Source organism: Mustela nigripes, chromosome 7 (genome assembly GCF_022355385.1).
Source record: "Mustela nigripes isolate SB6536 chromosome 7, MUSNIG.SB6536, whole genome shotgun sequence".
Classification (NCBI taxonomy): Eukaryota; Metazoa; Chordata; class Mammalia; order Carnivora; family Mustelidae; genus Mustela; species Mustela nigripes.
Genome location: NC_081563.1, coordinates 61,540,104 through 61,560,977, shown reverse-complemented (window position 1 = coordinate 61,560,977; position 20,874 = coordinate 61,540,104). Strand labels below are relative to the sequence as shown.

General features: G+C 34.7%; 1 protein-coding gene across 1 annotated transcript in view; it reads left to right on the top strand.

Moving 5' to 3' along the window:
• PAPOLG (poly(A) polymerase gamma) overlaps positions 1-19,948 on the top strand; it is a 29,445-nt gene extending 9,497 nt beyond the window's left edge. Inside the window, exons 6-23 of the mRNA XM_059406020.1 lie at positions 836-889; positions 2,663-2,774; positions 4,924-5,013; positions 7,263-7,401; positions 8,236-8,308; positions 9,065-9,185; positions 9,499-9,583; positions 9,969-10,022; positions 11,920-12,039; positions 12,472-12,581; positions 14,528-14,649; positions 14,898-15,073; positions 15,444-15,532; positions 15,613-15,827; positions 16,356-16,421; positions 16,596-16,652; positions 18,518-18,612; positions 18,781-19,948. Of these exons, the coding sequence (XP_059262003.1) occupies positions 836-889; positions 2,663-2,774; positions 4,924-5,013; positions 7,263-7,401; positions 8,236-8,308; positions 9,065-9,185; positions 9,499-9,583; positions 9,969-10,022; positions 11,920-12,039; positions 12,472-12,581; positions 14,528-14,649; positions 14,898-15,073; positions 15,444-15,532; positions 15,613-15,827; positions 16,356-16,421; positions 16,596-16,652; positions 18,518-18,612; positions 18,781-19,015 (2,013 nt within the window). The 3' untranslated portion in view covers positions 19,016-19,948. The remainder of the gene's footprint in view (positions 1-835; positions 890-2,662; positions 2,775-4,923; positions 5,014-7,262; positions 7,402-8,235; positions 8,309-9,064; positions 9,186-9,498; positions 9,584-9,968; positions 10,023-11,919; positions 12,040-12,471; positions 12,582-14,527; positions 14,650-14,897; positions 15,074-15,443; positions 15,533-15,612; positions 15,828-16,355; positions 16,422-16,595; positions 16,653-18,517; positions 18,613-18,780) is intronic.
• The last annotated feature ends 926 nt before the right edge of the window (positions 19,949-20,874 follow it).

Here is a 20,874-nt window from a genome sequence, read left to right as displayed (position 1 = left end):
GTTCTTTGAGCCTGGTTTCCTCAAAGCTGTAAGATGGAGATGTAGTGATAAATTTTTTAAAGGTTTTTCTGAGGGTCAATGAGATAATTGACATTAACATTGACTAATATTTGATAAGTGGTTGATGCATATCAAATGATAGCTATTAGTATGTGTAAGATTCAGTTACTCACTCTCTGTGTGCATATCTAGCCATTCATTTAGTAAATGAAATTTCAACACCAGTGATTTGTCAGATACTGTCCTTAGTCCCACAAATTCAGTAATGAACAAGACATAGTTTATGGGAGGGAGAGATTAGGGAAACTAAACAAACATAGCTTTAACGCAGTCTAAAGTGCTAGGGTAAGTTGAAAGGATCTGCATTATTTGGGCATTTGGGAATGGAGAAGGAGGTTAAGAATTTGTTAGGTTGGGGGATTAAGAAAGCTCAGAAAGAGTACATTTCTACTGATTCTAAATTACATTGTATTAATAGATTAATCATGAGCTCTGATTATATTTTAATTTCCAACACTAGTTTTTTTTGTAAATATTTGGTGTTCAGGTTTAATCTCAACAAATAGTGAGTACCCAAATGATGGCAGTTCTGTCTGCCAGTTTCTGATGAGTATCTTTAGGAGGATAAATAAATTGGTTAATTACTGACATGACATTTTCTCTATCTGAAGTAACACAGTCACAGGGTAAAAGCACTTATTTACATGGAATGTGATACCAAGAACATTTTCTTTTTAGCAAAGGTATTCACATCATTGGCAGTTAGGAAGGATAGAGAAAGGATTACACCTTTAGAGGATTATTTACCTGTTTTAATTGTTGTCCTCTTCTGTAGGCTGTAGAAGATGCCTTTGTACCTGTTATAAAATTTGAATTTGATGGAATTGAAGTAAGTGTTTAACATTTTTTCTGACTTTGCAACTGAATTAATACATAAGGCTTTTTTCAGTTTTGTTTTGTTGTTTTTTTTTTAAATCAGACCAACAAAGACACATATTTTAAGGAATCAAATTGTTTTTAAATAGTTTCTTACCTTTTTTCTCCTGTATCTATTGACTTCTCACTATAGAAAATGAACCAGCTTCCATCCCTACCCCATGATTTTTATAGACACCCTTCTGGTTCCTATAATCTAAAATAATTGTGTTATAATTTTGATTGGATCAATATTCAGTGTTTACATTATTATCTTATAAATAATGTTTGAAACTGAGCACAAAGTATACTAGATTATTGTTCTTTGTGGCATTTTGTTTCTTGGGAATTAATAATTGTTTTGCCTTTTGTTTGCTTGGTTTTTATACGTAACACTAATTAAAAGTCAGTCTCTGCTAGCTGTCTGAATCTTCTCTAAATAGATTTAGATTTTTCAGGTGTTCCATCATTATCATCTTAAAAAAATATGTGAGTCTTCTCATATGTTGGATTCCACACCAGTTGTTCTCGATGAAGGAGAAACAGCTGGCATCCTGGATCTTTCTTTACTATCATCCTGGGATTTCTTTTTGCCTTTGTCTAGAGTTCTCTTCTTTTTTGACTTACTGTCATTTTAATGTCATTCATCCACTAGCTTCCTGTGAAAGGCACATATTTTTGAGATCCTGTGTGTTTAAGTAAAATGTCTTCATTTTGTTCTTACACCAAAATAATAGTTTGGCTGAGTATAGAGTTCTAGGTATCAGAATTTTGAAAGCCTTGCTTCATTGTCTTCTACCTTTCATGCTGTGTGGGAAAGTGTGATGCCATATTGATTTCTCATCTTTTGTGACCTGTTTTGTCTCTTTGGACACTTAATATGATCTTTTTATTCCTGGGCTTCATAGTTGTAAAATTCATGGTAACGTACGTTGGTATATGTCTTTTCAGCCAAATATGCTAGGCACTCAGTAGTCCTCTTCCACTTTGGAAATTCCTGTCCTTTCAATTATGGAAATTGTATTGAATTCTATTGGATTTCCTGCCTTTCTTTTCTCTCTTTTTTCTATATATTGAACAGCCACATCTCTATATTTCTGCTTTGGGGGGTTTTCTCATCTTCCAAGCTTTCTAATGTTTTCCATTTCTGCTGTCATGTTTTTAATTTCTAAGAATAACTTTTTTATTTTTCTAAATGTTCCTTTCTATTTATGTATGTATTTATAGCTACCTATCCTTTCCTGGATATAATATTTTTTTATCTCTGCTTTCTTAAATCTGCTAAGTCTGTTACCACTTATCCATCTTCTTCCATAGTTTTTGCTGTCGTCTCCTTTTATTCCCTTCATCCTAGTGGGTTATGCCTTTAGAAAACAAAATTAAATATTAAAAAAAAAAAATTTTACTGGTGTTTTAGTGGGGTTTCAAGAGGGAGTGAATGTAAATGTGTGTTGGATCTGCCATCTTTATCTAGAAATTCATTCATAAGATTTTGATGTTCTTTTTAATGCTTGGCATATATGCTAAAATTAAAATGCTTTCCCTTAATTTGTGACTTTAATTACTGTCACACAACTTTGCAGTGATTTTCCCATGTGAGATTGCCTACATAATCTTTTTGAAGTTTTGTTAGAACTTCCCAAACTAATAATTAGAACTTTATACTTTTGAGGTTGGGTGGGTGGGGGGAGAATGGACTAGAAGGAGAAAAAGTAATATTTTTCTCTTTTTTTGCATCTTTCCAAAGATTGATCTAGTCTTTGCAAGACTGGCAATTCAAACCATATCAGATAATTTAGATCTAAGAGACGACTCTCGACTGAGAAGCCTTGATATAAGGTGTATTCGCAGCCTAAATGGTAAGCTTCTAAAAAGAAATCTCAGATATCTGCTTGAAAACAATTAGACAGATCTATTTTGCAGAACTATTAATGGACTTTTTAAGGGATTGGATTAACTCAGTTAAAAATGATGTGATTTTCTTTATATAGATAATCTGAGCACATTTAGGCATTTTAAAAGACACACATTTATTTGAAATGTTTATGTTTATAGTGATGGTGCGCAAACTAAATGGTCTCAGGATGCCTTTGCGCTCTAAAAAGTTTATTGAGAAACCCCAAAGATCTTCCATTTATGTAGGTTCTATCTGTCAATATATACCATATTAGAAATGAAAACAAAATTTTAAAGCATTTATTTCAAAATAACCCATTCTAAGTGAATATAAGTATGTTTTTGTGTGAGACTGGCTTTTTTCTTTTTCTTTTTCTTTTTTTTTTTTGGCATGTTTGCAAAACTCTTTGGCTTAATGGAAGATAGCTAGATTCCTGTATCTGTCTTTTCAGTCAATTCATTTCTTGTAATGTTTTGATTGAAGCACAGGTAGAATCTGACCGCTTAAAGATACATAATTGGAAAAGGGAGGAGAATTTTAATAGCCTTTTCAGAAAATTGTGGATATTCTTTGATAATACAGCAAAACTTGACCAGTGACAGTATCCTTTTTCTTTTCATCAGCTTTATTGAGGTATAATTACATGTCATAAAATTTGTTCTTTTTTAGAGTCGTATTCCCAGAGTCGTATGCTACAATGCAATTTTAGAACATTTTATCTTCAAAAGATCCCTCTTACACATTTACAGTCATTCTCCTTTCCAACCCCAAGTCCTAGGCAACCACTATTCTACTTTGTGTCTATAGATTTGCCTTTTCTGGACATTTCATGTAAATGGGATCATGCAATATGTGGTATTTTGTGTCTGGCTTCTTTCACTTTACATAGTGTTTGTGAGGTCTGTCCATGTTTGTAGCATATATCAGAAGTTTGTTCCTTTTAATTGGTTAGTAAAAGTGTTTTTTTAAAGGTTAATTTGAATATTGACTCTAAAGCCACATCAATTAACTTTTTATACTCTTACGTTAAAATCTATTGGTCTCTCTTGTTCTTTGAATAGATCTTTTACCCATGCGTGATTTTGTACTGTCATGCCTTGGTCATTAGGAAATTGCTGGTTTACAAAGTTATTTGGATCTTCAAAATGTTAACACACATTTCATTATAAAATATCCAGGAAAATCACATTCATTAATATCACCCAGTCTCATCAGAAAAGTCTTTAAATATTGGAAAGATGTCAGTCTCACAGTAGCAGATACTAGTTGTCCAGAATTCTAATTTTACTTGAAAGCTCAAATTTTATTGGTAACAAGTTTTGTCATTTGTTTTCCTTGAAGTGAGGGGCTCACTTTGTTCATTTTTTAGGATTCTTCTAAGTAAAACTGGTGTTCCTTGAAAAAAACAGGTAGTTCAGCTTTCTTTAACTTGCTCAAACATTGGATGGGTTCCTTTCCTGTTTTCTAACTTAAAATGTGTGGTGGTGAAAATAATTATTTACTAGTACAGTTTGTTGCTAAAGCTTTGGTACCAGTAAGTTTTAGCTACCACTGCTTTTGCACCACTAGCGCAAATGTTAACACAGAAAAGAGGCAAAGCTTTATTGTTATTATAAAAATAGGTTTGACAAACTTAAAAAAAAAAATAGGTTAACCTAGCATTCCCAAGGGTCCAAGACTTCTCTCTGAGAACAAAACACTGGCTTATAGTGTCTTTTATCACTGCATTTTTATTGTACTTTCAGAGTACAACAGTAAGTCACAGTGTTTGTGAAATAAGGTGGATGTTAAAGCAATTGTTATTGCTTTATTGTTTTGTTTTATAAGTTGGGGACATTTGATTAGCAGTAAAGACAAATGGTGAAAAAAGTGAAACTTACTCAGATCCATCTCTTATTTTAATATTGAATTACATTAGCCATGTACTTTTTAATTCTTTAAAAGCAAAGTAATTTCTCATATATGTGCTAAATTTCAAATACATAGAGAAAATAAGCCCACATTTTATTATCTTTGGTAGTTTTAGCATTTGAGAATCTGGAAATTAGAAGTATGTCTGAATTAACTAGATTTTGTTGCATAATGATAAATGAATGCTTTATCTTTTTCAGGATGTAGAGTTACTGATGAAATTTTGCATTTAGTGCCAAATAAAGAAACTTTTAGACTCACCCTAAGAGCAGTCAAATTATGGGCAAAACGTAAGTATCCCACATCTTTTTTAAGTTTGCACTATAAAATTACAGTTTTCAGTTACTAATGATAGAAGCACATATGGAAACTCCTGAGTCTTTTTATACTGTTGGGAATTAAGGTCCAGTAGATTTTGGAGAATCCTGTTTTTCACGTACAGTGGTTATGGTGCTCTGAGGGGTGACTACCCTCCTATTCCTTGGTTGAAAACTAAAACCTCCTGACTTTTCATCTCCAGTTTTAGCCAGGCAATCAGAAGGAGTTAGAACTGAAAGAGTGAAACCCTTACTATTCTTCAAGTTCTCTGTGGGCAGGACCATCTTACTCATTTTTGTCTTCCCATTACCAGCAGCATGTAGTTTGTAGTAGGTATGCTGTAAATTTATTAAATGAAGAACCTACAGTGATAGTTTCAACTTTTTTTTTAATGTTAAGACTTTTTTCTAATAAAGCCTGGAACTAATTTATATATACACATAGGATATGGTTCATAAAAGGCCCAATCCTGAGCTGGCATAGCACATTTTCTATTATTTGTAACTACATTTAAGTAGTGCTATACTTCTGGCACCAGGTTTTACCTAGTCTAAAACCACACTCTCTAATAAAACTTTTTGTGATGATGGAAATATTTCATATCTATGCTATCCAAAAGTAATCATGTAGCTATTGAGCACTTGAAATGTGCAACCAAGGAACTGAATTTTAAAATTTAGAATTTAAAATTAAACAGCGTCTTAGAGAAGTAAAAGCATATGTCCACACAAAAATTTGTGCACACATAGGGCTTATGGGTGGCTTAGTTTTGTTAAGCGTCTGACTTCTTGATTTTGGCCCAGGTCGTGATCTCGAGGTCTTGGAATCAAGCCCTGCTTTGGGCTCCATGATCCGGAGAGTCTGCTTCTCTCCCTCTGCCTGTGCCCCACCCCCACCCCCCCCCCCCCCACACACACAGACACACACACACACACTCTCTCTCTCTCTCTCTCTCTCTCCCTCTCTCAAATAAATCTTTTAAAAAAATTATGCACAGATATTTTTAGCATTCTCAAAAAGAGACAACCTTATGTTTATAAACTGATGAATAGATAAACAAAAGATGATATGATATATCCATTATATGGAATGTTGGAATATTACTTAGCAATAAAAGGGACTGAGGTAAATCCATTTATGTGAAATGTCCAGAATAGGCAAATCTATAAAGATAGAAGAATAGTCCTTGCTCTCAATCCTTGGGAGGATTGAGAGCAAACAGGAGAGGAGTGACTGTTAACGGTTTCCCTTTGGGGTGATGAAAGTGTTCCAGAATTGATTATGGTGGTGGGTACACAACTCTGTGAATATACTAAAAGCCATTAGTTTTTAACATTTTACGTTGATGAAACCTGTGCTATATGAATGATATCTCCATAAAGCTGTTAACCAAAAAAATGCTACATGTGATTTGTGGCTACCATATTGGAAGTACATATCTAAAAAGACCTTTAAGCAAGTAGGATTTGTCCTTGGGCTCAGTTAACCTTATATAGTCAGGATAAAGTAATTTGCAAGAAAGGGATATCACAATTTTTCTTCCCTTACAGATTAGATTAAATACCATGTCTTGTCAATTCTTAGATGCATATTTTACATACTTTAACATATCTGAAATTGACATTTTTCTATCTTTCTTGATTAGTGGGACATAAAATAATGCTGTATTATATAATTGAGGACCCAATAGGTTTGATGAAATATGGTAATACTTTTTTATAGATTGCTCTAAGAAACAATTTAAGAGAAATGACTAATACCAATGGTATATTGTACTTTATGGAGAGAGATTGAAATTGTGCAAAATACTGAAGTTAGTCCAGATTTACGCTTGATTTTAAAATGCCCATGAATATGATTACTAATGAAATGTTTATTCCTTGTACTTGTAAACCCTCTAGATATCTTTCCTCCTTTCTTTCATTTCTTTCTCAACCATAGCTATTGAAAAGAGGGAAATTCCAGTGTTATATCAATAGAGCCTGGTTCGGCAGTCAGAACTGAGGCAGGGAACTGAGGTGTCTGTTTTGGAGAAGTAGGGGGACGAGATGCAGCTTATAGTTTACTAATAAAAGGTCTGCTTATTGATTGTATAATGTTATTTCCAGAGGGGAAAGGATAACAAAGAACAGTTGTAGGAACTAAGTTATCCCATTACTTGTGGTTGAATGTCATGGATGGTAGATCCTAACAATAATTAACAAATATATTAATTTTCTAGGACGTGGTATTTATTCCAACATGCTGGGATTCCTTGGCGGTGTCTCCTGGGCAATGCTAGTTGCAAGAACTTGTCAATTATACCCAAATGCAGCAGCTTCTACTTTAGTTCATAAGTTCTTTTTAGTTTTTTCCAAGTGGTAAGTATTCATATGCATACTTTATTTACTAGTTTCTGCCTTTACATAAATTTGTTCAGCAATTTAAGAGAGATGCATAGACTTTTTCTCTTGTCTTCCGTTCTTCTTAAATTAAAAGTTTAAAGACATCAAATTTGAGACAATGATGAGACACCGCATGGTGCTTTCTCCTGGGGTTGGGAGAGATCTGTAAATGTAGGCTTTTAGCTTGAGAGTAGTCGCAATTTTTTGCCTTTGATGACTAGCTACATATAGATTAATGTCTTATATGTAAAACGGAAGTGATAATCATAGCTACTATGTGGATTTATTAGTATTTTCAGTAAAGTTAGCCCTGTTGCTATTAAGTTATCAGAGTTAGATCCATGTAAGCAAATAGAAGGAAGGGGAAAACTCAGATTTTTTTTTTTTTAATTTATCTATTTATTTTAGAGTGGGGAGTGGGCAGAGGGAGAGAAGGAATCTTAAGCAGTGTCCATGCCCAGCGCAGAGCCTCATGGGCTCAATTTCATGACCCTGAGATCATGACCTGACCTGAGCCAAAATCAAGAGTCAGACACTTAACTGACTGAGGCACCGAGGTGCCCCTGGAAAATTCAGATTTAAATTAATTACAGCTTAATGAGCTAAACAGTATTTGCCCTTTCAGAAGACACATTTAAAATATAACCACTTTGTATACTTGCTTCCCTTGCCTGTTTGTTTTTTTCAATACCAAATACCCATCCACAATGTTTGCTCTATGAAAGTTAAGAGAGATTCTGATGATTTTTATGTTTCATAGAGTTCCTGAAGTGAGATCCTTTGTGAATTAATTTGCCTTATTTATGTTAGGGAGTGGCCAAATCCTGTGCTGCTGAAGCAACCAGAAGAAAGCAATTTGAATTTGCCTGTTTGGGATCCTCGGGTATGTGACTTATTACTGAAACTGAACCTTCTAGGCAAAGGATGATTCTCTAAATTGCAATCTAAAAATAATTCTTCTTATTCCTGCTCATCTTCCTTCTGTATAGCTATAGTTCTTTCTGTCTGCTGTGTTTTTTGGTGCAAGTGATTGGTATTTCAAATTCTGATCCAAATGTTATGTCATTAAAAATCACCCATATGAAAGTAGATGAGTGGGTGTATCAACCAAAATGTCATAATCCATTGTTAAAAACTCTTATAAGTAATTAGAACTAATAAAGTGCTGAAGTATATAAAAGATTTACTTTGCCCTGCAATTTAAAGCAGACTCGTGGTTCTAAGCTAGCATAACTCTCACCTTGCATTTTCATTTGCTTTTAGAGTGCTCCTTCCTCTGAGTTACCTATAGGGAGTTGCACATTGAGTGGGTGCAGAAAGAAGATTAAGAATCATTGGATTAATAATGCTTTTTGCAGCTATGATACTGTATTTTCTTGGTTCTAAAAGACCATTATGTATAAGATACACCAGTTTAACAGCTTTTCAGAGGAAAAATGCACTTTTACAGAGGTGCCTTTGAATATCAGACATACCTGACTTCAGAAATAAATGTAGTTGGGGAGGGAAAATGTACTTCTTAGAATTGGGGAAATGTAGTATTAAATTTATATTTCATATTCTTCAGACTTTTGGGGAAATGAAGTGAGGACAACTGAAATAGGAGAATAGATCAATTATTCTGCTTCTAATTTCACAGGTAAATCCATCAGATAGGTATCATCTCATGCCCATAATCACCCCTGCCTACCCACAGCAGAATTCTACGTATAATGTGTCCACCTCAACTCGAACAGTAATGGTAGAAGAATTTAAACAAGGTAAACCTGTTGGCCCTTTCCCACAAGTTTTTGATTTATAACAGTTTTATTCTAAAGTGCAGTTATGCCTGTTATTTCTAAAAATTCTTTCAAATATGTATTTATTCTTCCAGTAATGGTTTTCCAAAATATAGTAAGTCCAAAATGGAGCCAGCCCAATCTGTTTGAAATTGATTTTTGTGTTCTGAGAAATATATATATATATTTTTCCCTTAAGAGTTTGGTAGAGTTTGATTTTGGGATAGAGTGATACAGAAGCTGGTAATAAAATAGCCCGTTTTCAAAATCAGTCTCTCTCTTGTTTTTAATTTAGGTCTTGCAGTCACAGATGAAATCCTTCAAGGGAAATCAGACTGGTCCAAACTACTTGAGCCACCAAATTTTTTTCAAAAGTATAGGTATTTGAAATTTTGTATTTTTTGTTTGTGTGTTTAAAGAAGAATGTCAAACTTACAAAGTTAATATGTGGTGGGTGACTTGGTCACATATATTTCAAGTGAGGTAGAGAACAGGTTAGCAGAAATCCTAAATGTTGAGTTTGTGTTCTCTAGTAGTATCTAACCCAGTATTAGTGGTGTTTGTTTTAGTGAATCGTTTTTAATTGTAGGGTCTAGAATTAATTTTTTGAAAATTGAAGCATGTTCTAATTTTCATAAGCTGTGTGCCTGCATTAGTTCTTTTGTTCAGTGGGAGGAAGAAAGAACAAGTAATGATGGAAGAGCAGACCCTAACTATGTTTCTGGCTTTTTTTCCCCTCTAATTATGGCTAAAAATTCTTCATAGACATTATATAGTATTGACTGCCAGTGCATCAACAGAAGAAAACCATCTAGAGTGGTAAGACTGATATTCAAGTTGTGTACTTACTTTGTAGTGATAACATTTTTATGATGTTTTACCATTTACAAAGCATTTATCCTTAAAATTATTAAATCATATTGTTTACATGACTGTGTAGCATCAGCGTTTAAGAAATGCTGTCAAATCATGTTTCAGACTTAGAAGTAACATAAAATAACGGTATGTGTATAGTCTTTGCCTTTTGCCACTTCTCAGTCAGATTTAAGCAAAATTTTGAGGCACTTCGAATGATTCTGTTACCTCTTACTGACTTCCATCCTTGCCATCATGTTTCCCCATCGTCTAGAAGGAAAATACATTTTTTATATTCTTTTAATTTAGGAGATTAGTGGCATGAAAGCTTCTGTCAGCAGATAAGGGAAGCATTTTTGGTCAAGCAGCAGTGCATGATTTCTAGTGAATCCAAATTCATTCCCTCTGCCTCCAGTGTACTGACATCCCTAACTCTTTATCAGGCAGCTTTTAGGCAAGCCACCAGAAATGGTTTTGCTTTCCTCAGGTGTGACTTCTGGGAAGGGAAACATGATACTGTTTTATTTTTGATTCCAAAGTTTAGTGCTTATTTTATTGGTAATTAAAGAGACACTGAAAAGAATCCTATCTCCAAAATGGAGTATTTCATTTGTAGGGGTGCCTGGGTGGCTTAGTTCGTTAAGCTTCTGATTCTTGGTTTTGGCTCTGGTCATGATCTCAGAGTCATGGGATCAAGCCCCTGGTTGGGCTGCATGCTCAGTGTGGAGTCTGCTTATCCCTCCCCCTCACCCCCACTTGAATACAGCGCTCTCACTCTCAATAAATAAATAAAATCTTAAAAAAAAAAAATTTCATTTGTCTATATTGGAAATTGGGAAACTATGGTCTGGGCCAAATCTAGTTTGCCATGTGTTTTTAAAATAAAATTTTATTGAGAGGGTGCCTGAGGGGGCTCAGTCGAATGAGCATGTGACTCTTGATTTTGGGCTTGTGAGTTTGAGCCCCATGTTAGGTATAGAGATCCCTAAATAAAAAGTAAATGAACTTTAAAAATTTTAAATAAAGTTTTCTTGAAATAGAGCCATGCTTACTCATTTATATATTGTCTGGCCCCTTTCCTGCTATATGGCAGAGTTGAATAGTTGCAACAGAAACTGGCCCACAAAGCCTAAAATATTTACTATCTGCCCCTTGTTAGAAAGTTTGCCAACCTCTCATTTAGATAACACTGAACAGTAACCCAACATCCCATATATGTGCTGTTGAAGCACACACAGTTAAAATGTATAGGCTTTTTCAAGCGTTTGAATAATGTAAAAATGTCCTTGTAGTTATTCTAATTAATGAAATTATTGTAAGTTAATATAACCGACACTAGTCCACTTAGAAAACAGTTGCAGAAACCTGATGAAACTTTCCATGTTTTAGTAGTATCTGATCTGAAACTTTTATAAGTGTAATATCTAGTACCAATTTTATGAAAATATGAGCACATTTATCATGAATTAGGTGCTAGTTATTAGCGCTTTTCCCCCCCATGTTATTTAAACATATCTTAGTTTTAGCATATAGACATAATAGTTGAAAGTGAAAAAGTATTTAGAACCAGATTAACCAACAGTTTTTCTTCATGCTCCAATCATGACTATTTTTATGGTCTTAACAGTTTAGATTGGGAATTCACTGAATAGAGCAGTTCTTTTAAAAGGGGAAGGGGGAAACACAGAAATTGACTATGTAACTTATAATTTACTTAAATGGTATTTTAAACAGTCCGTAATATATTGGACTAAATTTTTTTAATGAACATGTAAAGCATCATAGCTAATATGCTTTTTGGGTTACTTAGATGTAGTTTCCAAATTTAAAAAGAAAAATTTTGTTCACTGTTCTATTTCAGGGTTGGATTAGTGGAATCTAAAATTCGTGTGCTTGTTGGAAACTTGGAACGAAATGAATTTATTACTCTTGCCCATGTAAATCCCCAGTCATTCCCAGGAAATAAGGAACATCATAAAGAGTAAGTTAATTATTAATTATTGTTTAGTACTGTATTTCTTAGATAATGTTATTTAACAAAATATGCACGGTTTCAGATCAGTTGTAAGATTGACATTTAACTAGCACTGATGGGGGAGGATGATACATTATTTGAGCATGAGTGGTGATGCATTAAAACTAGTAGATGCTGTGTTGGTAGCCCACAGACCCCAGCAGAAAATCCATCGTAAAATTTGGAGCATCTTTAAGTAGAATTTTAGTATGTAGTTTACAAAGCCATTTAATCCTCTTTATAACAACACAGGATAACTGATTGGTACTGCTGTGGTCAGTTTTAAGAATTTAGCCAAACCATTACAATTTGTATTTATGGTGCCAAGTTTGAATTACCAAATAACATCTGTAAAACTGTGAAAAAAATTAATACAAATTTAAAATTTTTATTTTATAGCAACAATTACATATCAATGTGGTTCCTTGGAATAATTTTTCGGAGAGTAGAAAATGCAGAAAGTGTTAACATAGACTTGACCTATGATATACAGTCATTTACTGATACAGGTAAGACTTTGTCATCATGGAGCTGTGGTTCTCAACCTCGGCTGTATCTGCCATGTATCTGCCAACCTCTAGGTATCTGCTATGGATCTGGCTAACTCTGTTTTTCATTGGTTAAATGAATATGGTACATCCCTATTATGAAAACCTGTGCTGCTATTTAAAAAAGTAAAGGCATGGTGAAACTATCTCTAAGATATTAAGTGGGGGGAATGTTGCCAAACAGTCTGTATGGTGCACTACCATTTCTATAAATAAGTAAAAAAAATAAATAAATAACATATTAGTGAGCATGTTTGCTTATAAATACATAGAATACTTCTGGAAGGATATATAGTTTTTAAAAGAGAAGCTGACAGAACTGGTTGCTTTAGGTCAAGGGGCCAGGTATGTCTAGGGGATAGGGCAAGGAGACTTCACTCAGTGCCCTGAACTGTTTGAGTTTTGTACCAAATGATGGTATTATCTATTTAGAAACAAACAACAAAAAAAAAACCCATACAGGTGATTTTTATTCTCATTCTGCACAGATAGAAGCACAATCATAAAGATGATTTTTGTATTTTTTACATGTACTAACAGTTGTACAGCTTGCTGATTATGTTTCAGAATCAGTGAAAGAGTGTCTTTCACGTTTAGCTCCCTAATGACACCTTTCTGGAATATCTTAATGTATCTTATAAATTTGGAGTTGTCTTAATCTGGAATAGTGTACATTCATACTATTAATATTTTTGGCTTGGCTCATCTGAGTTTTCTAAATTCTTCTAAACTAGCTTTCACATTTATCATGAAAATGCAGATTCCTGTACATCACATCAGCTCTACTGTGTCCCCCACTCTGGGAGTAGAGCCAGAGAATCTTCAAGTTGAACAAGCACTCCTGGTGATGCTTTTATACGCAATCTGGAATGCAAACATAAATTTTTCCATTCTAATTTGGGCTCACTTTTCCAAAAGCAGGAGGTTGGGAAGCTCTGTTTATTATAGATTTATAGAATGTTCTTCTTTAGAAAACTAAAGATAACTGAGACCCCCAAGAGATTAGATAATTTACCACATGTCACAGTAGTTACTGTGCAAAAGAAGCCTCTTATATGTGTCTTCAGTAAGCTTATAATCTAATTTGGTATTCATGGTTGAACATACATTACACATTATGCATACATACATAATTTGTGTGTTAGTAAACTGACATTCTTACAAGATCTGAAAAGCACTAGAAATGGCACTCTAGGTCAGTGTGTGTTTCAGTCTCAGTAAGTTGTTCAGGGCTGTTGAGCCTCATTTCCCTGCTTGTATAATAAGGATGTATTTCTAGGTAGTTCTTGACAGTCTGACATCCTGATTAGTGTAGTAAAAGAAGCTTCATAGAGGAGAAGAGCTCAAATTGCATCTAGGATATTTAGTGTAAGGATTAGCTTAGACTTGGGCAAGTAATTATGAGAAAGAGATGGTCTTTTGGGAAAAAAACAGAAAACAGGATTTGGAAGAAATTCATGGGTTTATTTTGTTAATGAGATTGAATTATTGGAAAATTTTAGAAGTTGGACATGAGAAAACTAGTTGGTTCTTATATTTTTCTAAGACTTTATTTCTTTAGAGAGAGAGCGCGCACTTAGATAAACATGTGCACTAGCAGGGAGCAGGGAGGGAGAGAGAATCTTAAGCAGGCTCCACACCTGACACAAGCTCAATCTTAGGACCCTCAGATCATGACCCAGGCTGAAAGAGTTGGATGCTTAACCAACTGAGCCACCCAGGCGCCCCTAATTGGTACTTAAATAGGATTGGGATATGGTAAAAATGTTTGAGAAATAGTTGTTTGAGCAGGGTGGGTATGTGTGTTTGTGAGATAATGGGGAGATACCAAATGCATTTTAGAGAAAGAAAACAAACCTTTCCTTTCAGGAAGAACTTGCCCATTTAACATATTAACATTGTTACAGTGTACAGACAGGCAAATAATATAAACATGCTAAAGGAAGGAATGAAAATTGAAGCAACTCATGTTAAAAAAAAGCAGCTTCATCACTACCTTCCAGCAGAGATTCTTCAAAAGAAGAAAAAGGTGAGTTTGTAATCTTAACTTTCCAGTGTATGGTTCCACTCAGACACATGATCCTAGGACTAGATTTGCATTTATAATAGCCTCCCAAACCTATTGAGAAAAAAGGAAAGAAAGGTACTATTCAATCAAGAACTAAAATCCCTCCTTTATTAGTCACAAAAGCTAATTCATTTTATGTACTTCTGAATTGAAACCACTAATTATTTTCATTTGCTTTTTGAAATCCTAACTGCTTTCCCCTCTTCCAGCAAAGTCTTTCTGATGTTAGTCGAAGTTCAAGTGGACCACAATCCAAAAGATCATCTCTAGATAGCAATTGTTTGGATAGCTCCAGGGACACTGATAATGGAACACCTTTTAATTCCCCAGTGTCTACAAACAAACCTTCCAAGCCTGACGTTCCTCCTTCAGGAGAAACAGAAAGGTCTGTCTTTCAGAATTTTCAGTCTTCAGTTTGGGGATGATGTAAACTTTTCTGTACCTTTAGCTAAATATCTTGTTAATATATTTTATTTTACCAAATGCTAGTCACTTTCTGGCTAGAAATACTTGGCAATTTGTTGTAATCCTTGGGACATGGGGTAGGCTTATGAAGATATAGGATTAGATCAGTACACAGAAATGCACAGGTTTTTCTCTTTTCTCACTTTTTACTTGGTCCTCTGCCTTTCTTCCCCTTTTCTCATCCTCCAATGAAATGTTAAAGTGGAAGTACTTGAAGAAATAATCCTGAATGTTAAGTGTTTTCAATAAGTAACACAGATTATTCAATGGTAATTCAAAACTTTTAATAGGAGTAATGCTGAGCCTGCTGCTGTCATTGTGGAAAAGCCACTGAGTGTCCCGCCAGCACAAGGACTATCTATCCCAGTCATTGGTGCAAGTAGGTATCTGTACTTGTGTTAGTAATTATTTTACTACTACATATACATTTAAGGACTAGAATTTTTCTTTCCTTTTCAGAAGTTGATTCTGCAGTAAAAGCTGTATCACCCCCAGCTGTGTGCACCATTCCTACTGTAGTGGGACGAAATGTCATTCCTAGAATCCCGACACCCCACAACCCTGCCCAGGGACAGCCACATCTTAATGGAATGTCAGCTAAGAATGTTACACACAAGAGATCCCGTTCGCCATCTATAGATGGGTCTTCTAAGAGGTTGAAAGACATAGAAAAGGTAAAGCTACAACCTTACTGGTAATTCTGTAGTTCTTTTATTGTTTGTTTGTTTGAAGTTAAACTAGCACTAGAGAAATTAACAATTCTCCATAGCTTAGTGCTCCTTAGGACTGTCTAAAAAGAATATTTGCCCAAACCTTAAAGGAATAATACTGATTGTTCGTCCTAAATTGAAATTAGTAATAGATCTAATAGATCTTGACTGATTGGTCTGAGTTTCTCCTTGACTTACCCAGAGGTCACTGTTGGTAACTAATGATATTTATTAGGTTAAAATGTTGAGGTCTTCTGCCTCCAGTAGGTGGTGGTAAGACTACTTTGTTACCATCTGCTTTGAGTTAACCAAAAAGATCACTCCAGAAGTTAATGGCAGCAGCTGAATTTAGTCTAATTTAAATTCTTTTCCCTCACCAGCCCTTGTTTGCAATATTTTTGACGAAAGCCTTGTCACTAGTTTCTCAGCTTATATAGATTATATGGTTTTTGTAGGTAATAGTCGCAATTCATCTTAACGTTTATATTTTAGTTTATTCGGCTTGAATCAACGTTTAAGGAATCACGTGCTCCTGAAGATCGAAAAAGAAAAGCAATGGTAAGTGTATTAATAATGTGCCTCAAAATATTTTCAGAGAGCTATGTATCAGGAAAAGTACTGCATTTGAAAGAGGATCAGACAGGTCTGTGAAGTTTGGGTTGTGTTTTTTGTGGGTAGAAATAAGCGTACAAAGGAAAGAAAGTTTTCATTTGAATATAATTTTGTTTTTAGGATGCCATTGGAGGAGAATGCATGCCTATTCCAACAATTGATACATCACGCAAAAAGGTAACAAAGTCTTATTCATAGGTAATCTTTCTACAGTTACAAAAAGCTTATGATCCTTGTACTGAGTGAGACAACAGGATAAGATTTTGTCCCTGTCCTCAAAGATCAGCAGTATAGTTGGGAGTTGGGGTGGAATTGCAAACAGTGTCTGGTCATTAAATATATGTATCTCAGAAGGGAGGAAAAGAGGAGGTAGTTTAAGACTTCATTACTTATTTAGCCTTTATTTTTAAAGAAGTTTAGTGCTCAGCATAGTAATTGCTTACCAACACTTGATGGTATATTTTTGTTGTACATCACTGCTTACTATTAAAACTTAGGCTTGGTACTTATTAATATTTTGGAAGAGCCAAATGTATCAGTATTCATAGTAAGTATCTTTAAAACATGAGCTAAAGAGTCCCTAAATCTCAATTTAAAAATTTATTTTTCAAAGAATTACCACTGAAACTAATAACATGCTGTTATTAAGCATGGTAAGTTAATAAGCAGGTGCTCAAAAATCAGCTGTGTGTGTGTGTTCATGTGTTCAGAGACAGCTCTTCTCTGAGAGTTCACAGTGAAAAAAAATGGCTTGTTTTCACCCCGTTAAAGAGTAATGTACTTGTCAACAGTCAACTTTCACCCTGCCAGGTACCTCATGATGTATTGGCCATTTTATTTATTTTATTCATTTTTTTTTAAGATTTTATTTATTTGACAGAGATTACAAGTAGACAGAGAGGCAGGCAGAGAGAGGAAGGGAAGCAGGCTCCCTGCTGAGCAGAGAGCCCGACGCAGGGCTCGAACCCAGAACCCTGGGATCATGACCTGAGTGGAAGGCAGAGGCTGTAACCCACTGAGCCACCCAGGCACCCCATGTATTGGGCATTTTAAAACAAACAAAGTATCATACTTCCTAATAGTTGTAGAAGTCATAAAATTTCTTTTAACATAAAGAGTAGATTACCAAAAAAATGGATGTGTAATTATATATAATGGAAGAAAAAAGTTTGATGTGGGTATTAAGTATAAAAGCATGAAATAACATGCCTGGGTCTGGATTTAAAATATTTCCAGTATAAAGGGCAAGGGTATAGACCTAACAAATGTAGCAAAATTTTAATGTCTGAGTCTTGGTTGTGGTATTGAAGTCTTCATTGTCCTCTTTTATGTATGTCAGACATTTTTCATGTTTTTTGAATGGATGTGGGTAGGATGTAGGTTTAGCTAATGTAACATAGGAGGGGAATTAACTCACATACTGCTGCCATCACACAGCTCTCTGTATTTAGAGGTCTCTGTCTCAGTTGCTCAGCATTGGCCTTCATTGTGTAATCATTTTAGTATCCTCGACCCCCTCATCTAGACGCCTCTGAATCTCACCATCCCAGAAAAAACCTGGTCTGGCTACAAAGTCCTGAAAACTTAAGTATCTCACAAGTAGGGTTTACAGTGTTTTTCTCCATGAATGTATTACAGAAATTAACTGGATATCCAGTTTTCCTCTGTAATACCCATTTTTCACTTAGCACCCCAAGAGTTTCCTGCTTAGTGACCCTGCTCTTTGAGGAGGATCATGTTCTTTTGCATTTCTCAATCCAGAAGGGGCAAGTAATTTAACAAAGTCCTTTTTCCTATACATACACTCCTCCCACTTGCACCTTTTCTCCGTACCTCTGCTCTTCACCTCCAACTCTATTTAAAAAAAAGTCCCCCAAACAAGGAAGTGTCTGTGAATGTTGGAAGAAAATATCCAACACATAAGTGAGTGTTTAAGAGCCTAAGGGATATGGAGGAAAACTCAGTTTTGTGACTGATTTACTAGTTGGGACTTGATAATATATATTTGCTTTTTCTTCTTTGTTTCTGTCCTTTTCTAATAGAGACTACCCAGTAAAGAACTACCAGATTCATCATCTCCGGTTCCAGCAAATAACATCCGAGTCATCAAAAATTCCATTCGACTGACCCTTAATCGGTAAAAGCAGTGCCTCCTTACTTAAGTGAATATGCAATCATTTAGTGGCATAGATGCAGCCACTCTTTAAAATAGATGTGGCTGTCATACATAAAATAAGGTGAAAGTTTCAGTCATCGGACTAACGACCTTGAAGTGGTTTTTGAACTCTCACACTTTGACCTGCAGATGCCGTAGCATTCTCTCATTGATTGCTACATGCACTTCTGTGAGGATCACCTGCTATCAAATTGTCATCTACAATATTACGGCTTTGCGTTGGAGGTTTTACTGCCTTAACTTTCGATGCTTGTTTCTCTGTTGTGGGAACCAGTTCTTGGCTCTTTGGACACGGATAAAACAAGTCCTGAACTTTTTCTTTCTTTCTTTTTTTTTTTTTTTTTTTTTAAGTCTTATGTTATAATCATTGTATAGTACTGAAAAAGTTGAAAACGAAACAAAAAAAATTGTCTTGTAATTTTCCAAATGTTAACACATTTACTTTAGCATTGAAGCCACTTTGTGAAACCTGAGATAAATGAATGTGAGGTATCTTTTCTGCTTTTTTCATTTGTGTAGATGTACTTATTGTCTATTCTGTTGATTTAAATTATTTTTTTTCCAGAATGGCACATGGAATATTTAAATTTCTATTTTTTTTGTGTGCCTTTCTATCCAAGTGTTGCATAGTTACCAGGGAGGATTAGTCCAGTGATTACATTAAGAGTTGGGCACCATAAATTCTCTGTATTTTGCCTCCCATGGAGGCCTTTGAAATGCATCTTTATAAAGAATCAGAATATAACCAAGATACTGAAAGTCAGTATATGAATGGTAAAATTGTTACATATCCTAGCTCATGCCATTCTTGTTAGTTGACTGGTATTTTTTACTGAGGAGCAACTCATTCCAGCACCAACAATAAGATACCTTGAAGTATGGCAAAATTGTATTTTTAAGGTGTAAAAATAACTTGGCATGGTAATTCTTGACCATTACTTACCCCACAACTTCAAACAGTTTCTTCATGGACTAGGCATGCAGAAATAAGCAGTGGATTTTACTGAAACCTAAAGGCATTTTTGAATGACATTGTTACCAACCATTAATTGGCTCAGGACCTTTGTAATTTTTATTTAACTGTATGAGTTGTCTTTTTTTACACTGCTTTTTTCAATGCATTTCTTAATATTTTTTAAGTTTCATGAACGCATGCTCAGTTTATTAAAATCCATAACCATGTAATTCTTGTAATATGTTGATTCAGTGTTTTGTAAATGAAGTCGTATGTATTTTCAGAGTATTTTTGTATGTACTGTAAGATACCATCTTTTCAAAGAGAAAACTTTAAAACCTTTACTGTCTCTCTTTAGTCTAATTTTTTAAATATGGATTATGCTTGAATTATTCTTAAATGTATAGATTGCACAGCCAGGAATGCTAGTATTTATTACCTTCTTCAACTGTCACTCGGCAATTTAGTAGGTTCTGGTAGGAAAGACACAAAATGGTACATTTGAATAGTGCAGGGAAAATACTCGGTTATATATTTTATAGGACTTGTGGGACTCACTTAGCCCAAGGAGTAATAATCTGTAATCTCTTGCAGGCCCCTTACCACTGAGTTGAAATGCTTGGAATTCTGATAGATCAGTATCCTTCACCCTTACCTGTTCCCTGATCCCTAGGTTGCTGAAATGGAAATTCTAGCTTTTAACTCTTAAAAGGAAAACTTAGAAGAGCAAGGAAGAAGTAATGATTGTTCCATTATTCACTTTTTACATAGCAAAAGACAAGAATGAAATCCTGTAAGTCAAGGTGTAGCTCATTAGGAAAGTTCTTTTAGCTGACTCTTTTCCTCTCTTCAGATATTCTAATATTTATTCCATAAATACTCCTTAAGCAAAAGTAAATGGTTATGAAAGGACTAATAACTGTCACCTGACTTCAGACTTTGAAAAATTCTTAAGATTGGAGTAAATTTTATATATGTGATATGTTTGCATTTCTCTGTTTAATATCTACATATTTTCCCCTTTGATTATCAGTCTTCAGGGTCTCTAAGAAATTCTGTTTACCCTCCTTTTTTTTTTTTTAACAAATTCTTTAGAGTGTTTAATAAGAAAGCTACAAGCCTAACCAAGAACCCCAGTATCACCTTTTCTCTTGTTTTAAAGGTCCATTCAGCATGGGGTTGAAACCTAGCCAAATGGTTCTGTGTTAAACACCTCAAAGATCTCATTCTTCAACTGTTTGGTAACTGGGGAGTTGATGAGATGCTTT